General features: G+C 35.6%; 1 protein-coding gene across 1 annotated transcript; it reads left to right on the forward strand.

Moving 5' to 3' along the window:
• Positions 1-467: 467 nt before the first annotated feature.
• Positions 468-22,355, forward strand: LOC100377212 (protocadherin Fat 4-like). Its single transcript, XM_085490899.1, has 27 exons — positions 468-516; positions 609-1,025; positions 1,213-3,314; positions 4,620-4,724; positions 5,275-5,397; positions 5,597-6,344; positions 7,210-7,275; positions 7,364-7,917; positions 8,042-8,152; positions 8,449-8,632; positions 8,733-8,839; positions 9,367-9,607; positions 11,544-11,834; positions 12,010-12,143; positions 12,554-12,749; positions 16,651-16,862; positions 17,167-17,340; positions 17,604-17,721; positions 17,998-18,128; positions 19,029-19,150; positions 19,271-19,350; positions 19,753-19,852; positions 19,992-20,019; positions 20,404-20,540; positions 20,640-20,722; positions 21,480-21,554; positions 21,703-22,355. The coding sequence occupies exons 1-27, from the start codon at positions 468-470 to the stop codon at positions 21,726-21,728; spliced, it is 6,714 nt and encodes a 2,237-aa protein (XP_085347025.1). The 3' UTR covers positions 21,729-22,355.
• The last annotated feature ends 1,140 nt before the right edge of the window (positions 22,356-23,495 follow it).

The raw sequence follows: 23,495 nt of genomic DNA on the forward strand, positions 1-23,495 counted from the left end.
CACGAGTAAATACCATAGCGTATAATTTTGTATTTAGGTACATTAACCCTGCTCAGCGATATACACAATGCAATGCAGTTGAAACTTTGTTTTGTACGTAATGTGTGTGATTTGATCTGTAAACCTACGCTATCCCGTTGTGTTTACCCGGCGTATATTGAACCGCCATTTTAAAGCTACATACAGATGCGAACCCCCTTTCCATACACAATTTCTGGAAATGGGTCTAGAATTTCTGCACCTGCCAAACCTTGAATTCACTAATTTTGTGCGGCACACAACTCATATCATGCGTTACCAATGTCTACCATACCTGTCAATACAAAGTTATGTACAAAGTAAACGTCATAATGTGAATGGGAATACACTTCAAACCCGAGAGAACTGTAAAGCGTACATGAGTTATTGATTCGTTATATGGTGATTCACTGGATTGTCATATATTTACAGGAGTCATAACGACTAATATGATATTTGACTTTGAAGAAGATAGCGAAAGACAACATGAATTCTTGGGTACGTAAATATACATCTGGTTTCAACATCAATTCCATTCAAAATTTAAAAAAATACACTGTTATTTAAATTACCTTATTTTTCTGTTATAGTATTCGCATTCGACGCGGGACAACCATCATTGACATCTTCGGCATTGGTGAGAGTGACAGTCTTGGACACCAACGACAACGCACCCATCTTCTCTGCAGGACACTATGATACAATGATATTTAATGGCATGTGGGATAACTATCCAGTCCTCGTCACCCATGCAGATGATGCCGATAGTGGCGACAATGGTAGAATCTCTTTCCGTATATCTGATAATACAACTGATCTGTTTACCGTAGACACTAAAGGAGTTGTCACTATAACAGGAATAGTAAACTACGATGAACTACTGAGAGATGGTTTGCTGGATGATGAAGATGCTTTACAGTTTTTAGTGGTTGCTGTGGACAACGGTTCTTCACAGCTACAGAACTCAACTACTGTTAACGTTACAGTAGTGAATGTAGAATTATCGGGTAGGTTTAAAATTTAATTACGTAATTTAAATCGACGTATTTGCTGCCGAGCAGAAGGAAAGGTATATATACCCCCAATATAATGCAGTCCGATGTCGAAGAATGTTATTATGCATAAATAAACCTGACATAATATCTTCTATCTTCTTATTGTTAGTACAACTAAATGGTTTTTTGACATTTTCAGATGATGCCGGTGACTGCGTCTCAGATATAACAGGATGTGGGAGTAATTGGTATCAATTCACAATCGACGAACATTCCCCTGCTGGTACCTTTGTTGGTAATATATCAGAGGAGGCAGAACACTTCCCTGATTCAACTTATTCTGTTTTGGAAGAGTATGCTGTTGACGTGTTCAACATAAGTGATACAGGTGTCATTGTAACACTGACTAATAATATTGACAGAGAAGAAAACTCAACCATAACGTTCACAGTTGTTATTCAGTTTCATCAGAATGCAACAAAATACGTCCCTGTGGTTGTGGTTATGTTAGATATCAACGACAATGCACCTATATTCTCCCCAATATCATACAGTGCAGAAGTATTGGAATATTCGCCAGCTGGTACTTTCATCATTCCACTACACGCCACTGATCTAGATGCAGGCTTATATGGAACTGTATATTATGTCATTCAGCAAGATAGTTTCTTTTGGATGGATGCAAACAACTTGCGAAGTCTCCAGACGCTAGTTATCAGTGATCTGGTCGATGCCGGGATTTTGGTCAATGACAACATTGTAGAGCTAGATGTTTATGCAATTGATGGTGGCAACAAATTGAGCGTCAACAATGCAACAATCAATTTAAACATAACTCAGCTACTGGATGACAATAATCAGACTTGTCTCAACACAACTAGCTGTGGAAGCGACTGGTACATGTTTAATGTTACAGAAGAATCTTCTCCTGGTCAATTCGTTGGAAACATATCAGAAGAGGCGTATGATATTTCAAATCCGTCCTATTTTATCCTACAAGATCATGCAGCTCTCTTATTTAAAGTTCACGACGAGGGTGTTCTAGTGGTTGGTGAATCTCGTATAGACAGAGAAGAGTTTAAATATATACAACTGACTATTGTTATTTTGAGTGAAACCAATACAACTATAAAATACATACCCGTACATGTGGATGTGGTAGACATTAATGATAATCGACCTGAATTCTCACGAATATCATACAGTGTAAATATTTCAGAACACTCTCCAGTAGACACATTCATCGTCCCTGTCTATGCAACTGATGCAGATTCAGGTACAAACGGAGAAGTATCATTCTATATTGCCGAACCTCATAATAATACATTCTGGATGGACAATAACAATTTAAGAAGTCGCTATGAACTTATTTTAAATGACGGTAATTATGCCAGTCACCAGACCATTTACATTTACGCAATGGATAAAGGCAACGTTGTGAGCAGTGTTTATGCAAGCGTTGATTTATTGATACACCCATATAGTACATTGAATTGCAATGGAACGTTTCAGAATGGCTCCATTTGTGGAAGCGATTGGTATAGGTTTACAGTAGATGAAAATTCTTCTGGTGCCGTTGTTGGAAATATATCGAATGAGGCCCGAGGTATGGATGATCCGATGTACTCAGTATTACAAGACTATGCGGCTCGTGTTTTCGACATTGCTGGAGATGGTACCATATCGACTTCTGTGAATATAGACCGAGAGATTAACGACACTATCACTTTCACAGTAGTGATAACGAATCGATTAGTGACAATATCAAAATATGTCTATGTTCACGTTGATGTCATAGATGTTAATGACAATGTGCCTGTTTTTGGGGATACATCATACAGTGCTAATATTTTAGAACACTCCCCCACGGACACTTTTATCACTCCTGTACATGCGTCTGATCTAGACGCTGGAAGCAATGGTAATGTTCACTACAAGGTAGTACTCGACAACTTCTTTTGGATGGACGGCAACAACTTGCGATGTACAAAGAAACTTGTTAAGCAAGAAATGGTTGATGAGAACATACATTTTCGCAATAATGACATTGTCGAGGTTGTAATTTATGCAAGGGATGGCGGCGGTAGAATGAGCATCAATAATGCCACAGTATGGTTGCAGATAAGCACACTGGCGCCAGATGAACAAATCACGTTTGAAAAACGTAAGGTTCGCGTGTTTGAAAATCAACCCAATGGGACGCACATAGCGACAGTGACAACGACCGCCTATCCGGAATATGACGTTAAATACAGCTTTAGTCAGCCCAATTCCACCGACTTCCACATCAACCAAACAACGGTAGGTTATAGTTTGCCACAATTTTCTGCACAGATGAATATTCTAACAAATTGTAATTATATTGGCAGAATCATCAATCAATGTAAAAAGTGATTTTCCGTTTACTGCGAGATCTCGCTTAATGCATGAAAGGTACATCAACCACAGAAATCGAATAATTTGATTTGAGCTTTTAATTTCTCTTGTGTATAGCTCAATGTCGAAATGTCTTTCAGAGAGAAATATGCCCTTACTTCATCCAAAATTGACCATTATCAAATGTGTATAGCACATTATTAGACGTTAAAATATCCAAAAAATATTGTCGAATTTCCAAGTTCCGAAATCTTGACTCCCAACGTTCTGTTCTAACTCTGTTCTGTTCTGGTTAAAGTTGTGCGTAAGATAGATGAACCATAGCTGTTCCAAAACAATATTACAATTAAAGAAATTTTAAAAAGAATTCATGTGTCTTTAGATTAGCTTTTCAAACAAGAAGCTTGGCGACTAATATGTGTCTGCTATTTCAGATGTACAAAAATGAAAATATATGATCCACAGTATTGAAGTTTATAATACTCATTGAAAATAAATTTGGTTGTATATCTTATTCCAGGGCATCTGATTTGTTGAGATTGGTTAATAATCATTAGATAGTTAATATGCATTAAACTAATCACGTCTGTGGATTACCGCAGTGCATCAATGTACTAAATTTCAATTGAATATAATGATTATGCATACTATGCAAATTGGGTAATTAGTATGCTCGAGTTTCAATCCAAACCTAATTAAGTCTTTAGTGCTGTCCCCAGGCACTCACTCATATATCAAGTCTTTTTAAAATGTAGTTGGAAAATTGGTTAATTATTATGCAAATTTGGTGATTATCATGCATGGTTTCAACCAAAAAATAATCAGGCCTGTGCATTGTCCCGAGGTTTTTTTTTCAGAATGTGATAAATAATTCTCCATAAACGTTAGAATGCCGAAAAGTATATTATTATGCAAATTAGGTAATTGTTGTGGATGTAAATAAACCCAAAACAAACTAGGTCGTCGCGTTGTCTTAATATTAATATACCAAATTTCATTGAAATGTGATTAGAACTATTGGATATCATTATGCACAGATATTACCCAAAATTGATCACGACTGTGCATTATCCTATAGCATTTATCTATCAAATTTCATTGAATATGACTAGCAGTTCTTGAGATCGCACACGGGAGTCAACTATTATCCAAAAATATTGTCTTTATACCATCCGTTGTTTTTATGTTTTAATTTGTTTGTATAAATATCCCGATCATATTTGTTAACAGGGTGAAGTTACTACAATAAGATCACTTGATAGAGAGATCCGAAAAACATACGAATATTTTGTTAAAGTGTATGTTGAAGATGATGTTGTTTGTTTAACTGACGCGGTAAATATGTTTCATTAATTACAAGATGACCAATGTTCAATTTGGAGCAGATTCAATTAATCCTCAATTTTCTTTAATCCACACTAACTAGCAGTTGTATATATATATATATATATACTTACGTACACAGGTTTATATATATATATATATATATATATATATATATATATATATATATATATATATATATATATATATATATATATATATATATATATATATATATATATATATATAAAAACCTGTGTACGTAAGTACAATAACCAAGGAATTGTTGTTTTATAATGTACGTATGTTATGCACAATATATTAACCACTGCAGCATGTGTATTGCTGATGCTAAGCAACCGGAAACCATCTTTCGAGCGGAGAGGAAGAACAGTGTGAAACACCGCATATATCTGGCTTTTATAAACGTGCTTTTTATCTACACGCATCATGATTATACACTCTTATCTTAGTTGTTATCGCATTGTGTCACCGCTTATGAGTAATTTTCTACACCATGTTGGCAAAAAATATAATCACTATAATAATGCTCGTTGTATAGATTATTGCAGAGCTTAACATCACGGTCTTGGACGAAAATGACAATCATCCCAGCTTCTCAAAAACACAAGGCTACCATGGAGAAATTATGGAAAATCCCTCTTATAGAATGGAAGTTCATATGGTATGTTTAATTATTCATCTACTACATAGTTTTGTTTGTATAGTACGTATGGTATTTAGCACATGTGGCAGTACTCGCGGGATTGATCATCGTTTCCCATGCATATGTCGTTACTACTGTAGTGAACGGAAAGCTCGTTCTTAATTACGTATCACGCACAATTCAATAATTGTACTTATTATAACAAATTTTATTACAGCCACACCCAATAATGTCAACGGACGGTGATTATGGATTCAATGCTTCAACGATCTACACTCTATCTGGTGATGGTCATGAACAGTTTAAAATAGATGGAAAAACAGGTGTCATCACAGCAACTGATGATGAATCTGTTTTAGACCTGGATCGTGAAAAACGAGATCGTTATGATTTGGAAGTGATAGTTTCTGATCGTGATGGTGTAGACGATCTAAGTCTTAGCACTAGTGTCCCATTAACTATTGTATTACTTGACGTGAATGACAATTATCCACAATTCTCACATAATGAGTATTATTATGAAATCTTTGAAAACACTACTAGTAGCTACAAGATTGGCGTTATTAGTGCCACAGATATCGATAGAGAAAACAACGCAGCCGTTAGTTTTGAGATTCGTGATGGCTCTGATGGCGACTTCCAAATTAACCGAAATACAGGCGTGTTGAGCGTCTCAAACACTATTGACCGCGAAAACAAAGCACAGTATATTTTAAATATATCGGCGAGTGACCATGGTCAGCCAATTAACACAAACTTTACTCGGGTTGTGATTAAGTTACTTGATGTCAATGACAACCAGCCAATATTCAAAAGTACGATGCAAAACAGTGCGTATATATTGGAAGAGGAGCCCATTGGTGGGCATGTTCTAACTGTTATTGCGGAAGACCCAGATGACGGACTTAATGGTCAAGTGATATACAGTGCGGACACTGTTGTGTTTGAGATTGATCAAACTACAGGTAAATAATACGAACTTCTTTTGCAATTCATGTTTCAGTGGTGTAAAAGACACCTGTCATGCTTGCATAAAATTTCAATCAATTCCTTTCAATTAATAAATATTAATAATTGTTATTACTTGTATGACACAACAATTATACTGACTTTGCTGTCTAGACAGGTCTGTACTTGTCAAATTGGGCTGAATCATAAAAGTCTTAGAATAATTCATCTGAAAACAGCACGGGACATATTGTCGGAAATAAGAGTTCTGTGTGGGTCGGAGTAACAATTTATTATATCGAGTAATGTGCCGTTTTAGGGTATTTATTTGATATATGAGTTGATTAGATCGTCGTTATACAGTTTAGTTGTAGCAAATTGAGACAATCCGTGTTCTGACCATTACGTTAGCAATATGTACAATATGTATATATATATATATATATATATATATATATATATATATATATATATATATATATATATATATATATATATATATATATATATATTTGAATCGACACCAGTGGCGAACATTCATGTTCGCTTGGCACCTAAATGCTTCTAAATGACATGCTGTACGTGCTGTTGTCTGCTATTTAATTTTGTTAGTATATTACAGTTTGAATGCGCCAAAAATATCGTATTCCACATTTCATGACCCGACCAGTTATGTGGAGTGATGTCAGTTCTAAGGCATCCTGTGCAAACCATCTGTATAATTTTTATTTATTTATTTTTATTATTTTTATTAATTTTATTTATTTATTTATTTATTTATTTATTTATTTATTTATTTATTTATTTATTTATTTATTGTTATTTATTTATATTTATTATTATTAATTTATTATTATTATTTATTTATTTGTTTATTTTTAGGGGAGATAAAAACAAACAAAACATTTGATTATGAAGATCTATCTGATAGATTACACGTGTTTGAAGGTATGTTTTTTATTTGTGAAAATGACTTTATATCTATAAATACATTGAATCTGTTTTAATTTCTGAACATTACTGTGTTTTTTAACAGTGTTTGCGGCTGATAACAATGAACCCTACCACGTATCTACAGCCACGGTAACTGTCTCGGTCACGGATATTAACGACAACACTCCAGTCTTCACAGAGAGTGAATACGAATCTACTGTTGGAGATGGAATGCTGGCCGACGAAGTCGTTGTGGTTGTTAAGGCTACGGATGCGGATGATGGTTCAGTGTTCTATGACCTCGAAAATTATGACAGCGATTTTGCCATTGAACGTAATCGAGGCATAGTAAGAACTAACAGGACAATTAATTTTGACCAGATTTGTCTTGGTGCTGCTATCCCGTGTATAATCGACCTGAATATTTCTGCGACTGATGACGGAAATCCACCCCGCTCTAACTATGCTATAGTTCACGTGCAAATCGAAAGTGACGCTATCTCCAGGTTGTCATTTACTCAACCATATTATCGTGGTTTTGTGGCCGAAGACGCTGTTGCATCGACGTCTGTGGTATCGGTATCAGTGGCAGATATAAACAATGTCGAGTTCAGCTTTCCGAATGATGTTAATTATTTTGAACTTGACAATTCCACGGTGCGCGTTATTCGTAATTATCATCATTATTTTCATCACCGTCTTCGTTTTTATTACTGTATAAACAATAAATACTGTGATATGAAAGTTCATTATCCTTTTTTTTTGAATTCATTCGTGACAGGGCGAAATTCGGACCACGCAATTATTGGACAGAGAGTTAATACAATCGCATTCGTTCACCGTTGTCGCTAAAGATTTGAGTGGAACTAACAAAAAAGATGCTTACGCTGTGGTAAGCTATCCATACGTAATATATCAATATATACAATATCCACGCTTATCATGACAAAGACTTTATTCATTGTTTTCTATCCGTATTCTTATTCTTTTCAAAAAACCTGTATGGGGATTATGTTATTTTTGATACTGTAAACATTGTTATAGTATATGAAAGCTGAGGTCGCATAAACCGTTTTATTTATCGTTTTTCAAACCTAATTAAACGCAATTGGCTAATTTATGCACTCAGTCCCAGATATATCACATTTGAATGGAATGCGGAGGTTAACATTCTTTTTTCATAAACAGGTTAATGTCCAAGTCACGGATATTAATGACAATAACCCAGTATTCACATTATCATGGTATACTGGTGAGGTAAACGAAGGTAACTATACTAATATGAATACGTATATACTGCAAGTCACAGCAACGGACACAGACATAGATGAAAACGCAGGCATAGAATACAGCATAACAGACGGTAATAACGGTAAGCTCTACGGCACAATTACGCATGCGTATAGTGGAAAATAGTTGAGTATCCTCGTTATGTTTATATCAAATGTCTTCTAACGAATCGTGTTTTCTAGGTGTGTTTGCCATTGAACCGACCACTGGATACATATATGCTAATAGTAATATTGACAGAGAATACAATTCAAGTTATTGTAACACGAAGTATACTATGACTGTAATGGTATGTATAATTAAGTACAGTGTTTTCAACTATGTTCAACATTCGCTTTACGAGGGGATAAAACGTCAATAACAGACTTGTCTGCTATCCGTTACCAGATTTCAATATTATATTGACGAAAGAGAGAGAACAGCGTGTCCGTCATTAAAGAAGCTATATAAACTGTTCATAACCAGGATGATATTTATTGTTGCACCTCTTACACATTTATGAAGAATTCAAAGTTTATAGTGTTGGCGAGTATTGTTTTGTGACTCCATGGCAAAACTGCTATTCGCAAAATCACTACTTTTCCCGAACGTGTTATTTAGTACTATTTTTGTTGTCATTATTCGAAATACCCTTTTCATCTTGCATTTGAAAATCGCTATGAAGATTCGGATTACGTGAATTATTCATAACCTTGATATAACACTAGGTACATATATTTCACTACACTTCGCACGGCCAATCAGCGTGCGACAGTCAGACCATACTTGAATTACAGTCACACTAATATACCACATCGCGTTTGTTTGCCTTTATAGGCACAAGACAATGGAAGCCCACAACTAAACAGTACCACTGGCGTGGAAATAACTGTCCTGGATGTGAATGACAATGTTCCCAAGTTTAACCAATCTGTGCCTTATAAGGGATGGGTTGAAGAAAATGCCCTGTACAGTGTAGATATTGTTACAGTGAGTGCAACCGACGACGATGAAGGCGACAACGCGAGAATTAGTTATGCTATTGTGTCCGGAGGCGACGATGCAGTCAGAATTAATCGTGAGTATGATATAGTATCTGATAGTGTAATCATACGTGAATAATGAGTTGATGCTCGTGCAACGTTTATACGCGACAGTGTATGACTCCAAACAAAGTACGTTCAACGGATATGTTAGACGGGGCGTTTCTATGAGACATATGACTGTTTTTAACTGTAACAAAATACTAAGCAGAATAGACCATCTTAACTTGAACAAGCCATGCATGGCACAGTCCCCGTTAGTTATCAAATTTAAGATATATAGTTTTGTTTATAGTAATATAGCTGGAATATAACCATGTCAGGAATATGATTTTTTAACATTAAAATGATTGACATTTGTATCTGATCGTCAAACAAGTACTTGTCCATATTGAGAGATATTGCTCTGGAACAGCATTCAAAATCAGCCATTTTGAATACATATATATATATATAACATGATGTATAACGAATATATAAAAATTGAATATAATCAGTCAAAGCATTTAAGAGATATGGCTCTAGAAGCCCAATCATTAAAACAAAATGACCACCAGTCAGCCATTTTGAATCCAATTTGAAGAATAAAATGACGTGCATCAGGAACCTGTAATGTCTAATGTATGTACCAAGTTTGAATGAAATCCATCCATAAATGCCAGAAATGCTTGATATTTGATGATTTGTTAGCACAATAATGACCACCATTCGGCCATTTTGAATAGGATCGTCAAACCAATATATCTGTCTATCTATGACATGATGTTTAATGAATATTTAAAATTTGAATATAATCAGTCAAAACAAGTCGGAGATATGGGTCTAGAAGCCCATTCATTAAAACAAATCGGCCGCCAGACAGCCATTTTGAATCTTATCTGGAAAACAAAATTATTTGCATCAAGGTCGCATAATATCTAATGTATATAATGTATATAAGTTTGAACAAAATCCATCTGTAAACAGCCGAGAAATGCTTGATTTTGATGATTTTTAGCACAAAAATGGCCGCCATTCGGCCATCTTGAATCAGATCGTGAAACAAATTGACGTGCATATGTACAATATCATGTATGATGTATGTGTGAAGTTTGATTGTGATTGGTCCAGGCATTTCTAGGATACAGGTCCGGACGCACGCACAGACGCACGCACGGACACACGGAGGTCAAAACATAAGTCCTCGTTTTCGGACTGCGTCCGAACGGGGACTAAAAAGCTGCGTACTTAGCTCTTTGAAGCTGTCCGGGTTTCCGGAGGTTATTTATATTTCGGGCTACGTCATTTTCAGCGTGAATATCATGAGTTGACCATTATGCAATCATTTTAATAGGCAATTTTTATAAGAACAATTTCGGAACATCCACGATCAGTACGCTTAGCATGTCCACGATTAGTTCACACGTGTAAGGGTTTGCGTTTTTCATAACGAATACACTTCTAGGGTTTTTATGGCATATTCCATTTGGAAAAATCTGCAAACGTTTCCTAACGTGAAAACGCAGCGTTTTTTGCCGGGAACTTGTTAATTGCATTAACATTTAGGCTACCTAATATACTAATATATGGATTGTGGCGACAGGTTTTAATTTGGATAAACCCTTATACTGGGGCTCTTCTTAGATATAACGCGCACCCTCAATATTTAATCACAAACTCAGTGTAGCTCTTGTAATCAAGATTTATCCTATAATTTCATTGTCACGTTTTGTGAAAAAAATACGTTTATTATTTTTTCTAATTTTATAATAACTTTATTATATAAATTATATAGTAAAATCTAAATATCGTGAATGTATAAATTGGTCAAATTAATTCAAATTATCACATTATTTGAGCCATGTCACGAGTAAGGCCATGTTGTCCAAAACAGTTGTGAAACACCCTTGTTCACAAACACTAGTTTAAATAAATAGTTGTCATCGTACTTATTTCAACCATTCATGTTTCAAAAATGTTAATATGTTGTAGCTGACAGTGGTCTCATCCAACCAACCTGGAATGCTCAGATCGATTATGAGGACACAGAGGGCAGAAACTACACCCTTATTATCCAAGCCACAGATGCTGGAAACCCTCCCCTGAGTAGCAAAGCGATAGTACATATATACGTCATTGATGTCAACGATAATACCCCCTATTTTATGAGTAATTCGTACGTGGCGGAAGTTTCAATGGACGAACCCGTTGATTACTTAGTTATCACTGTTCTCGCTGTCGACTCAGATTCAGGGGAAAATGGTAGAATAACTTACACAACAAGTAGGTGTAGCTTTCAGCACGATTCATTATTAAATATTATTTTACGAAAATATTTTCTATGTGAATTTCAAGGTTACTGTGGGGTGTTTAGTTATCGCGATATTAATATTACCGAGACCGTTGTGTTTACCTGCACCTACAGGCTTCATCAAAATGATTATTTTGTCACTTTCAGACGTTGAGTACTTTCATCTTGACAATGAAACTGGTGAAATAACAATACAGAAAGAATTGGACACGTCAAAAGATTTTACTTTCACTGTCAACGCATCCGACAATGGCACTCCAGTGAAATGGAACACAACAGAGGTATGTTTCTCAAACAATTGGTGGCTTTGAAACGCAGTTAATACGATTCAAAACTAGATTGAATGAAGTGATTTCGGTCTTTAGTTTTTATATTTTCAGGAAATTCTTACTTCTTGTTTGATACGCTCAGATACTTGGTAGTGAATATAAGACCTCTTTGTCTGAAGAAAATTAGCACAATTGGGGCAAATAATAACCAAGCGTAATTTTCTCTAGAGAAGTCTTATAACACCTACTAAATACCCTCGCTTGGCGTTTATTACCTCTAACAAATAGCATAACTCCGATTGTCACCCTCGCCCGCACCACCACAGACCGAGCCTTTCGCCGAAATTCTTTGTACAAGTGAATTACACATTGCAACTCACTTAGATGCATAATGAGTAGATCATTACCATATTACTTGCTAGGTCACGATCTCTGTGAAAGAAACAAACATATACGCACCTGTGTTTGATCAGACGTTTTACTCGCTCAGTGTAACTGAAAACGTCCCTGCTGGAGAGCATGTCGTCACGGTAACCGCCACTGACCGAGATGCCGGAAATATCTCTTTAGTTGAGGTGGAGGGCGCAAAGTTCACAATAACTGACGGTAACGACAATGGTAAGTCAACAATTCCACAGACAACTCAACTATTTGATAAGTTAATGTGAAGCAAGGTGCATAAAATCGCATGTATGGATAAAACGACTTGTGCTTATGCATATATTAAAGTGGGGGAGTCGTCACATGCGCATGCGTCAGTTGGCTATTGCGTGTCATTGTTTACAAACAAGCGTCCACCTATGATCCTTTGCGTTTTTAGCATGTGTTGTTATCGTCGCTTTAAAGTGCCTGTGCAATGCCCACTCTCACGTTAACTATTTTAGATCCGTGTCCTACTGAAGTGGGCAGTTATTGATTTTTTTTGTCAAAATAGTTACTCCTATCCAAGTAAATTTAAGATATATCTCGTGCTGTAGCCACGCCCACCTATCCTGAAACGGTCGAATGTTTCCGGATTTCCGACTCTCGCCGAAAGTGCGCCACCAAATGCCAAAATATGAGAGGAAGTCATACTCCTGAGCTGTACTTATATAACACTGCGTGATTCAACATACTTTTAAACGATATACATTTTTCGGTCGGCATTTTTTTTTTTTTGTCAATTTTTTTTTTTTTTTTTTTTTTTTGAGATAGAGAGTTTTTAGAAGTTGTTTTCAGAACAAACGTTTGTGATGGTTAAACGTTGTGTTGTGGGCGGTTGCAGTAATACGTATAGTCATAGTGTAAGTATTCACACTTTTCCAAACGATCCGAAGGTGCGACGTCAGTAGACGAAAGCCGTGAAAACAACGAGAAAAGGTTGGGGTGGACCTTCTCCTTACAGCGTCATATGTAGTGTCCACTTCACCTCAGATTCTTTTTTCGAATAACTGTCTTCGGCCGTGAAAAAACAACTAGGTTTTAAAGAGAAGCGCCGACAACTTAAACCTGGCGCAATACCAACAATTTTGAAAAAAATAGATTCAGAACCAGCCCATGATCACTGAGGCGGATTTCAGAAGAGAGAGAGACGTCGGGTAAGTGTTTCAAATCATTTGACTTTTTTTGCCATCCTGATTATCGCTTTATAGAGACAATTAAGTTTGCGTTATGTAAAGGTATCAATAATTTTTGATAGTAACACGAAAACGAAGCGTCGGACAAACAGGAAATTACGCAGTCCTTACACACTGCTAATTGTTTTCATTTTCGCAGGATAAAAGTTTCTGAATTGTTCGGTGATTGGTGTTGAATGTCGAATTCACACCTCTGTTACTTTCCTTCTAGCTTGATCTGCGAAATAATTTATGGGGGTACTGGACATCTCGACCCCAAAAAATCCCGACCCGTTTTTCATACCTACAGCCAAAACAAAGTCAGCTTGGACTTTCAGTTATGAGACATGACAAAACAAACGCTGCCAGTGATAGATTTCGCGAATAAAAAACAAAATTAACGCAATCAAAGGCGCCGACCACACGCGTTGGAAATACTAGTAGATAGTACACGATGTTTCGAATCAAAAGATGTCGATCAACGTTGAACTAAATAGAGGTTCGCGTCGCCACATTGAGACAGGGTCGCGTCGATGCGGTGGGTCGAGATGTTCAATTTGGGTCGAAATGTCTTGGATCGAGATGTCTATAAATCATTTATGGAATAAGAATCCGGGCTTTGGCTGTCAATGCGTTATCACCAAGTAAATAAGTATGACAATCACGCTAACTCGAGTCCACTCTGAATTTGTCTGTATGTGTGTTGCTCTCAATTATTTTTGTTATCCAATTAAACGCCACCAGTCACGCACTTGTCCTCGTCGTGACCCGACGCGTTCACCCATTTCAACTGAATCTATTTCCACGCGGCGGTCATTTATTTAGTAACTGTGATTTGTCGTTTTTTTAGTTATTTCCCTATTTTATTGATCACTATAGTTTAACGTCTAGAATGTCAAAATATGTTTTCTTTTTATTTTAATTTTGATGCTTCTACTGGAAATGTACTTCAATAGAGCATGTATGATATGATTCTTTATGGTTTTCTATCTACTATTGTTGAATCAAAATGCTCTCATTATAATTTACAGATTACGTAGAAGAGCTCTTCAATACACTAGACTTGTATGTTGGAGGAGATTGTGTATTACATACACTTGATGATGCACCCCTGCCACTCAACAGCCAGTATGCCCACCCTGACAAAGTCTCGGCAGTTCATTGCCACACTACAAGATTCACATAACAGTGTAAATACATTTCCAGATGCTGCAACAATTATGCTAATAAAAAACAGGCTACGTTACACAGTTCACAAATTGTATTTAGACTTGTGATGAACAAAGAAATATGACAATGTAAACATTGGATTGTCAGTACATGTATGTGAGGAAAATAATGTGAATAAAATATAATTTGTACATGGATTACTATTACTATAGTATATGGTTTTAATTGAGTGACACTGTGTGACAATGAAAAAAAGGAAACACATCTTCAGATTTTGGAATCTATGAAAAACCAAGATTTGGTAATTTAAGTCCTAAATAATTCTCTGACATAAATATTGATAAATCTGTTACTGCTCACTCTGGTAGTACATCTGTAGTCTTTTTCAAGGAACTTCAAGTATCCCCTTGTTAACCTGTGGAGGATTAGAAAATAAATAAGGTCACAATCTTTATTTGGCATTTGTTTATACGTAATTCATTCGTTTTATGATGCATATTTTTTTACTATAATAAAGGCAACTATTATTATGTTATATATGTGTTTGAATTATGGATGAAAAAAATATTGAACACATTTACAATTAGTACATAAGTATAAGCAATTGCCACCCAATCCTCTCAAACGATTATTCAAAAAATAATTAATTTTTTTTTCTTCATTTTCTTTTCATAATAATATGTCAATTTTATTTCACAAAACATTTTTCAAATTTACGTTTAAAATTTTGAAACTTGCGGATGTAATGCACACCCGCGCTTCGTGTGAAGGGAAGCCAGGTCAAAACATTGGGCATTTTACGTGTGTAGAGCAGCCCACAGAGACGTCGGCCGATCCCAACAACCATATCAGAAATTGTTGATGGTGGTAAAAAATAAGAGTTTCATTTGTGCAAAAAAAAAATCAAACGTGATAAAGTAAAACGCCGATGACATTCGGGCCACACGAGACACTCACGCCTTCGACCATGAACGAAAATCCAATATGGATGCCAATGCACGTTTGAACGAAGCAGGCAATATTTCTGAGGAAATTCGCGATCTAAGTTTATCGAGCATAATAAAGTATTCACACATACCTCTTTGAAGTTATCGATAAGATATTTTATAAAGAGTAGTAAGCTCAACTAGAACAAAAAAACTAGAACTTCTTACCGACTCAAAAGTTGTCCAGTGCCGAGGTTCAGCGATAGTTTACAAACGTGGGACGGTGACATCACTGCGACCAGCCACACCAGAACGGACATATCTCGCATCTAACTCAATCCCATGCAACAAATTTGATATCCAAGTGTTCATTATGGCCCGTTCTTCCTCGACGAAAAAGTACATAAGTGACAATTTAGTCAAAGACGAGAAAACTGCACAAGAAATTTGCCTTATTTACACGTATCGGCAATGCGAGCTGCCCAGCAACTTCCCTTTCTGACGTCACAAGGGGAATTTCTGTATGGAAATGAATAGCTAATGAGGAGCCTCGTTTTAAAATACAAAAAATAAAGTTGCTGTAGACTGAGTTTAAAACACATTTTTTCACTTAAAAAAAATAATTTATGCTTAGAAACATAAAAATTAATAATATTTATGTATTAATTGATAATTTTAGACGTGAAAATAGCAGCCATTTCACAGGCACTTTAACAGTACTTGTTTCTTTAGTGACCAAGCAATGCCGCACGTTGCCTTTTATGAATGCAGCCTACATCGTTACAGACTTTTACACTACATGTGCGTTTTTACATTAATGTATTCCAGGATTTTTTGTCATCAACGGAACTACCGGTGAAATTTTTACCACTGGTGAAATTGACCGCGAAACTGCAGCATACGTCAATCTGGAGGTAACTGCGCATGACGGAGGAACGCCGCCTAAAAACGACACTACCGTTGTGCAGATCACTATCATAGATGTGAATGACGAACAGCCTGTCATTGATAGAGTAAATGTCCCTTACAATATATTCCATGTAAGTGTGCTGGTTTCTATGTATTTCTGCTATCTACTGTGCCTCCTTCATTTTTCACAAAATCTTGTTGACACTATTTTATTTGGAAATTTGGCATTAAATATCCGCTCCCACTATTGCTATTGTCTTTTTATTAGTTTTTGTTATTGAGCTACAGTCAACGGACAAAAACCCAGTTATAGAACAAAAAAACAACAATTATAAACAGAGTATATGGCACAGGAAGTGTCTTGGTTATATATGTTGTGCAATGCATTATATTCTCGTAATTACGCATGACCTTTGTCTTTGTACATTTCTGTAGGATTCCCCAAACGGCACATTTGTTATGAATGTGACTGCTTCAGACCCGGATGAAATTGGAAGCTTAATGTTTTCACTGGAACATTCAATGTATGACGTGCAGACGTCGTTCGATATCGACAACGAAACAGGCGCTGTCACCACTACAAATAAGATGATGATTCAAGTGTACTACGTGAGCATTATTATTATTATTATTATTATTATTAGGGAAATGCTGCAAAGTATGACGTGTTTTTAGGTTCCTTTCCTATGTCCCGACCCTGAGAATGTAAATTGCAACGCACTTTGCTTTTACATTGAGAGAAACTGGTATTGTTAACAGCATTTGGGGTAAATTTAGGCAGCTAGGAGAATCAGTGCTTTGTGTGATTCGTGTGATATAATATGCTTTAATGCCACGCTTACTTGAGTACCATTTCCGTATATGTTTTACAGTTGCTTGTTCATGTCAACGATGGTGTTAACAATGCGAAGAGTGAAGTTTTTAAAGTAAATGTGGTATACAACGATCCGAATCTTAATGCACCGATATTCATACATGACGCTAATACCTGTAAGTACATACAACACTATATATATTAGTGGGTTTTCGATAATACCATCTAAACTTACGCATAGTTAGTGATGGTTAATTACTCTTAAGATTATTAACCATTACATTGATCTCTCTAATATTGGTCTCTGGAAAATGATTGTGATTATCATTTCACAGACACCTAATTAATATCTCCGTATGTTTTTCATACAACTAATTTATGTGTTATTCAAATTTCCCACGCGACTTATAAAAGACAATATAGAATGAATATGTTTCTACCTTCTTCTCCAGCTTACAACACAACTATTCCATACGATCTTCAAGTATATTCAACTTTGAGTGGTCTTAATATTCAAGCTGAAGATGCTGATGAAGGTAGCAATGGCAAAGTCACCTATACAATGGGTGAGGGTAATTTCAGGGTGAGTAGTTTGTCAATTGTTGTATTATTGCACGATGAGTGTTGTGTGATAATTAAGTCGACCCTTTCTATCGTCACATAAGTACATGGGAACAGAATGTCCACATTGTCAAATAACTGGGGAAATTTTTCGGAGAAAACAAAAGCTCACTTTAATTAATACACACGACTCTATAGAGTCAGTCTAATGACGTCTATGCGGAACGATGGCCGACGTCACCGGCCAACCAACGCATAATACGACCTTTATTCTCATTATTTAACTTCCAGCTAAACTTAAGTAATACGATTGGAAGACTCTGACATTCACTAGCCAATCAAATGGTAATATCGCATACTGATGTTAATATTATTAATACAAAATTATGTCACATCCGGGGGTTGCCTTTCACAGCGATTTCGAGCAGTGAAGCTATGACGTGATATAATACGGTACAATCTATTGTTGAAAAAAGGATGCGAGTTGTTGTTACAGGAACGCCGATTGATAGATCAAGCGCCCATTTAATTTTAGTGTGGTCGAACAAAGCTTTTCCTAACACGGGCTCATAAGGACGGTCGCCGAAACCGTACAAAACGGGCGATGTGATATTTTCTGGTTTCAAATAACTGGGCCGACCAATATAATGAGTTCACGTGGGTCAACACGGGCTCCAACTATCAGATGAAAGCTAATACATCATACGTCCTCTGCAATACCGCAATTGAGTACTTTTAAACGATCCACTGCGATAGGATATAGGCCTGATAGCGTCAGATTGTGACATGACAGAAAGTGTCAAGTGTTATACCACCAGGAGTTTTTCAGATACACATTATGTAATTCTTGGAGTTACGCGTATATGTTCTTAACATTTTTGCCAGTAATGCGGTTTTAAACACTGGTTTGTTTACTCTTCAGAAGATATTTGCCATCAATGCGACTTCTGCTAGTATCACTACGCGTGATAGATTGCTGCCCTACTTTGATTGGTATAATTTGACTGTTATTGCATCTGACGCTGGCTATAAACCAAAGTCGAGGTAATATTCACAGTATTTAAATCACGATGACCATTCATAAACATACACATATAAAAACGAATGGTTATTACTTATATTAGTTATTATTGTACTAAGTCTCTACGTACATTATACTTTCAGTTCTGTCACTGTGTATATACATGTTACTGATACTGATACTGATACTACAGAAGAACCAAACACAACAGCATCAGCAGCAGGTTTGTAATTACCTGTTACAAGGCAATGTCGATATATATTGTAATCATGTATATTATACACGTTAATCTTTGAGAATATATTTTGTGAATGACTGTGCATTATACTGTGAAACCATTTATTTTTACTGGCATTTAATTGTACTTATGTTTCACTGGGTTTTAAATTCACGAACTTGGCAGGAAAACAGTGCCTTCTGTTGTTATGTTCACATGGATTTAATTTAATGGATTTCAATGTAAATCGCGAAATTTTAAAAACCGGTGATTATATATTACGTTTTTAATACTGTCTTAACGCAATTTGTGAATTTGAATTTGTGAACTTAAACGATAGCTGAAAGATCCAGAATCACATGAATCACTTTAAATTCTATTATCTTCTGATACACATTTTCACCCCAGAAAGTGGTGCTCAGACGAAGACATGGGCCGTTGCTACGTCATCAACAACTGGAATACTTGCTGCTATTCTTGTTATACTAACGGTTATGTACTGTGTTACGTAAGATTCTGTTTTATTGTTCTTTTATTTATAAAACAGAAAGTGCGAGCATTGTATTTGATTGATAATAACACTGGCATTGTGCAATACTTTGTTATGTAGGATTTTATCACCACATTGTTTTGTTTGTTTTTTACAGGTTAAAGAGAAAATCAGTCCCGGTTCAGGTAATTTGCGTACACCGTGTCAAGTTTATGTTCAACAAATGTTTTATATACCGTTATGTAGTGTGATTATTTCGAGATGATGTAATAATAATAATAATATTTATAATAATTATATGTAAAATAATCTTCTAACTTTGAGGAAGCATATTAAAGCAGGGGTGTCGTCACCTGCGCATGCGTCAGTTTGCCATAGCGTGTCATTGTTTACAAACAAGCGTCTACCCACGAGCCTTTGTATTCTTGGCGTGTGTTGTTATCATCGCTTGGGACTCAATTCCTGCGCGTGCGCAGGTGACGACCCCCCCCCCGCTTTAAGTAAAAGATGATGTATTTATGGTCTACTTGATTTACTATTTTTCCATATTCTCACATTCTACTCTACAGTATCCACCCCAGCTACCACCTAGAACACCACTTCACAATAACGACAAGAGTAAACAGTTGGACGGCGACACCGGCTCAGAAACTATACATCATACATATTTAGAGCCAGGGAAAATAAACACAGATGAGCCATACGAGTAAGTTCAGACGTGCATCTACACATATCTCTGATCATAATATGTGCTTTAATAAAGTTAACGATTTAATGCTTTTATTTTATTTGCATGCATACATAGAATACCCAGGGCCAAGGCTATGTCTGCTTCTGAATACCTGAAGCTGAATCCGGAAATCCGTCATATGTATTTGCATATGAATGGTTAGTATATTTAATCGCATCCGTTGATATGATATTTCAATCCACTAGTGAATTATCATGCTGTTATTCAAATAATGAGCTAATTTGTGGGTTGTGATTGGTCTAGTATGTTTGCTTTATTTTTCGTTTATGTCCGGGACATTTTTAAGACTGGTTCTATTCGACTGCAGCAAAAAATGGCGTCCTACTATAATCATGAATATCAATTACGAGATTACGACTTTAAACCAAACATTGTACAAACGTTAGCAATAAATACACACAACTACATGACCTATGATAAAATCATTAATCATTTGTGTAAACAGAGCCAGAAAATATTCCGTAATTATTTACAGTGTACTGAAGACCAGAACAGTATACATGTTTTTGTTATTTTGTTAAAGCTATAAGTGTCAACAATTCCATCAGCACAAATTCGAATGTTAGGAAAATCGTGCACTTTAATTATATAGTTTTCAGTGTTACGCTGATACATATTTAAAGGTGTGCTCGTGTGAGTTAGAAATGTTTATTCAGTAGACGTTGGATTTTAACTGACATTTGTAACTGAAGCTTTACTATCACAAACTCAGTCATTTGTGTTAAGGCAATACTGAGTTAAAAAATAATGCGTGTAACAGTTTCTTAGAAGTGGAAATGATGCAGATATTATATCAGATAATATTACGGAATTGCAATATTATAATGACCCCCTTAAAAGTGCAATATGCATATCAGAAGCTAACCAATCCTAATATATATTTTTTATCTGCAGATGAAGATGAGTATCTCCGAATGGAAACACCTCAGTCTGATATATTGACTGACCCTGAAGGGTATATTGACAGTGGTGAGTCTAAATAACATATTGCATATTCCTTGTGGGGGGTTGTGATGTTCCGCTTCCATCGACTTTGTCAGTATGTTTTTTCTAGACTATAGATATTTGGAGAATGGCTTGTCGATACTGCTATAATTATGTTTTGTTTTGTTTCCAGGGAATAGCGTCGAAGACACAGTATGATCATAATATAATATTTACACAACAATATTAATAACTTTAAAAAAAAAAATTAAAAATCTTTTTTAATTTTAGAATGTACATCGCTTTAGCTCAAGTATGTTTTAATTTGATACATACTTAGTTGGTATTATTTAGTCGTTAATATGCACTACTTAGAGACATTGAGGAAATCATGTTACTTTCGATGGACAAGCCCATCTTACTTACTGTATATTATGTTTTTTCTTTAAATACTAGAATTTAATTTCCTAATATTTTACTTTTCTTTTAAAATAGTCCACCAGAAATTCGTGTCTTTAATTTATTTTTTAGTTTTAACATGAATTGTATAACATTGTACATCATAATGAATTAATATAAAAGTAATATTATATGAAATACTTCTGTTTTATCAATTTTTAACAGCCAATTATTTGAAAACTTCTACGGGTAAATCGTTAATTTATTTTCCGTTATTTGTGCATGTACTGTATATATTACACAGTCTTTTGAAATCCAAGGGATAACGTCTCCTTAAGGTATGACCTTTAAAATTGTTCCGTCAAAATAATCAGTCAGCTCGTTTATGTTGTAATTTAGTTTACTGGCAGAAAATAAAAAAAATTCAAAGTTAATAACTACATGAAATGTCTTTTAGTTTTTGTTAGCTGTATGAACCGCGGCAGGTCGATGAATATGTAGTATTTTGGTATGCATGAGCCAGTTAATTTCTTCCTCGCTCGGGCGATATGCAGCAGATTTGGATGACTTAAAATGGGATTCAACATTCAAATTTATCCCAGGTAGGAAGCAGTTGACAGGTTTATTATTCCAGAACATTGCGTCTAAACATATTTACATACCTATATATTTATTGTCTAATTTTATTGTAACACTAATTACCAAATTACCTCATATAAATTGACGGGAAATTCAAAAAAATCATGTCCATACTGTTGCCGAGAAAACTCGAAGTACCTGGAATCATCACACCAGACTATGTGGTCGTGCATCATCTTTGTAATAATGATCCACATGTATGCTTCTCGGGAGTCGTTTAACTAATCTCTTGTTTTTGTATTTAAATGATAGGGGCAATTTAATTTTGGATTTATAATCGACAAGTTTAATTGCCTTCTCACTCTAACCCTTACCCTGTAAGTACATTAGTTCAGTTACTAATTACACGTATTTGAACCATCGCCTCCCGCCTAATATCTTTTTAGACCAATGTAATTTTTGAGTAGGTTCCACCCAAACAGATACTTAGTATGATTAATGATTCTAATAAAAAATATAGCCATTACGTTTTACACCCTTATTACTATGTAGCTCATTACAAGGACACTAGCAATCTATACTCTGTAAAATCTGATTGTACCAAATTTGATACAAGGCATCGGTTTTCTCCCTGTAAATCATTGCCTATTTCTGTTCTTACCAACCCATCATTTTATATTGATGGCTTCCATGCAATCATTCTGCGTATTGGGTAGGTTCTTTAGGTTTGTGCTTACCTTAACTTAAGTATGCGGAGAAGTTTATTATCGTTTTTTTCATGTCAGTGGAGAAAAATATGTTATTCTGTAATCAATTTTCGTCAGATTTGCTCTGTACAATTTTTCTAAGTTAGTTTTATACAAAATACCTGAAGAACCCGAATACTTACAACCCCGTCCCACCCCCTCTCTAACTGTTCTCCAATATTTGAATGAATTTACTGGATACCCGAACTCTCCTATATTGACGTGTCGCGAGTACTCAGATTAAATAATAATTTGTAATTGA

The sequence above is a fragment of the Saccoglossus kowalevskii genome, chromosome 16 (assembly GCF_978046115.1).
Source record: "Saccoglossus kowalevskii chromosome 16, keSacKowa6.1, whole genome shotgun sequence".
In the NCBI taxonomy this organism is placed as follows: Eukaryota; Metazoa; Hemichordata; class Enteropneusta; family Harrimaniidae; genus Saccoglossus; species Saccoglossus kowalevskii.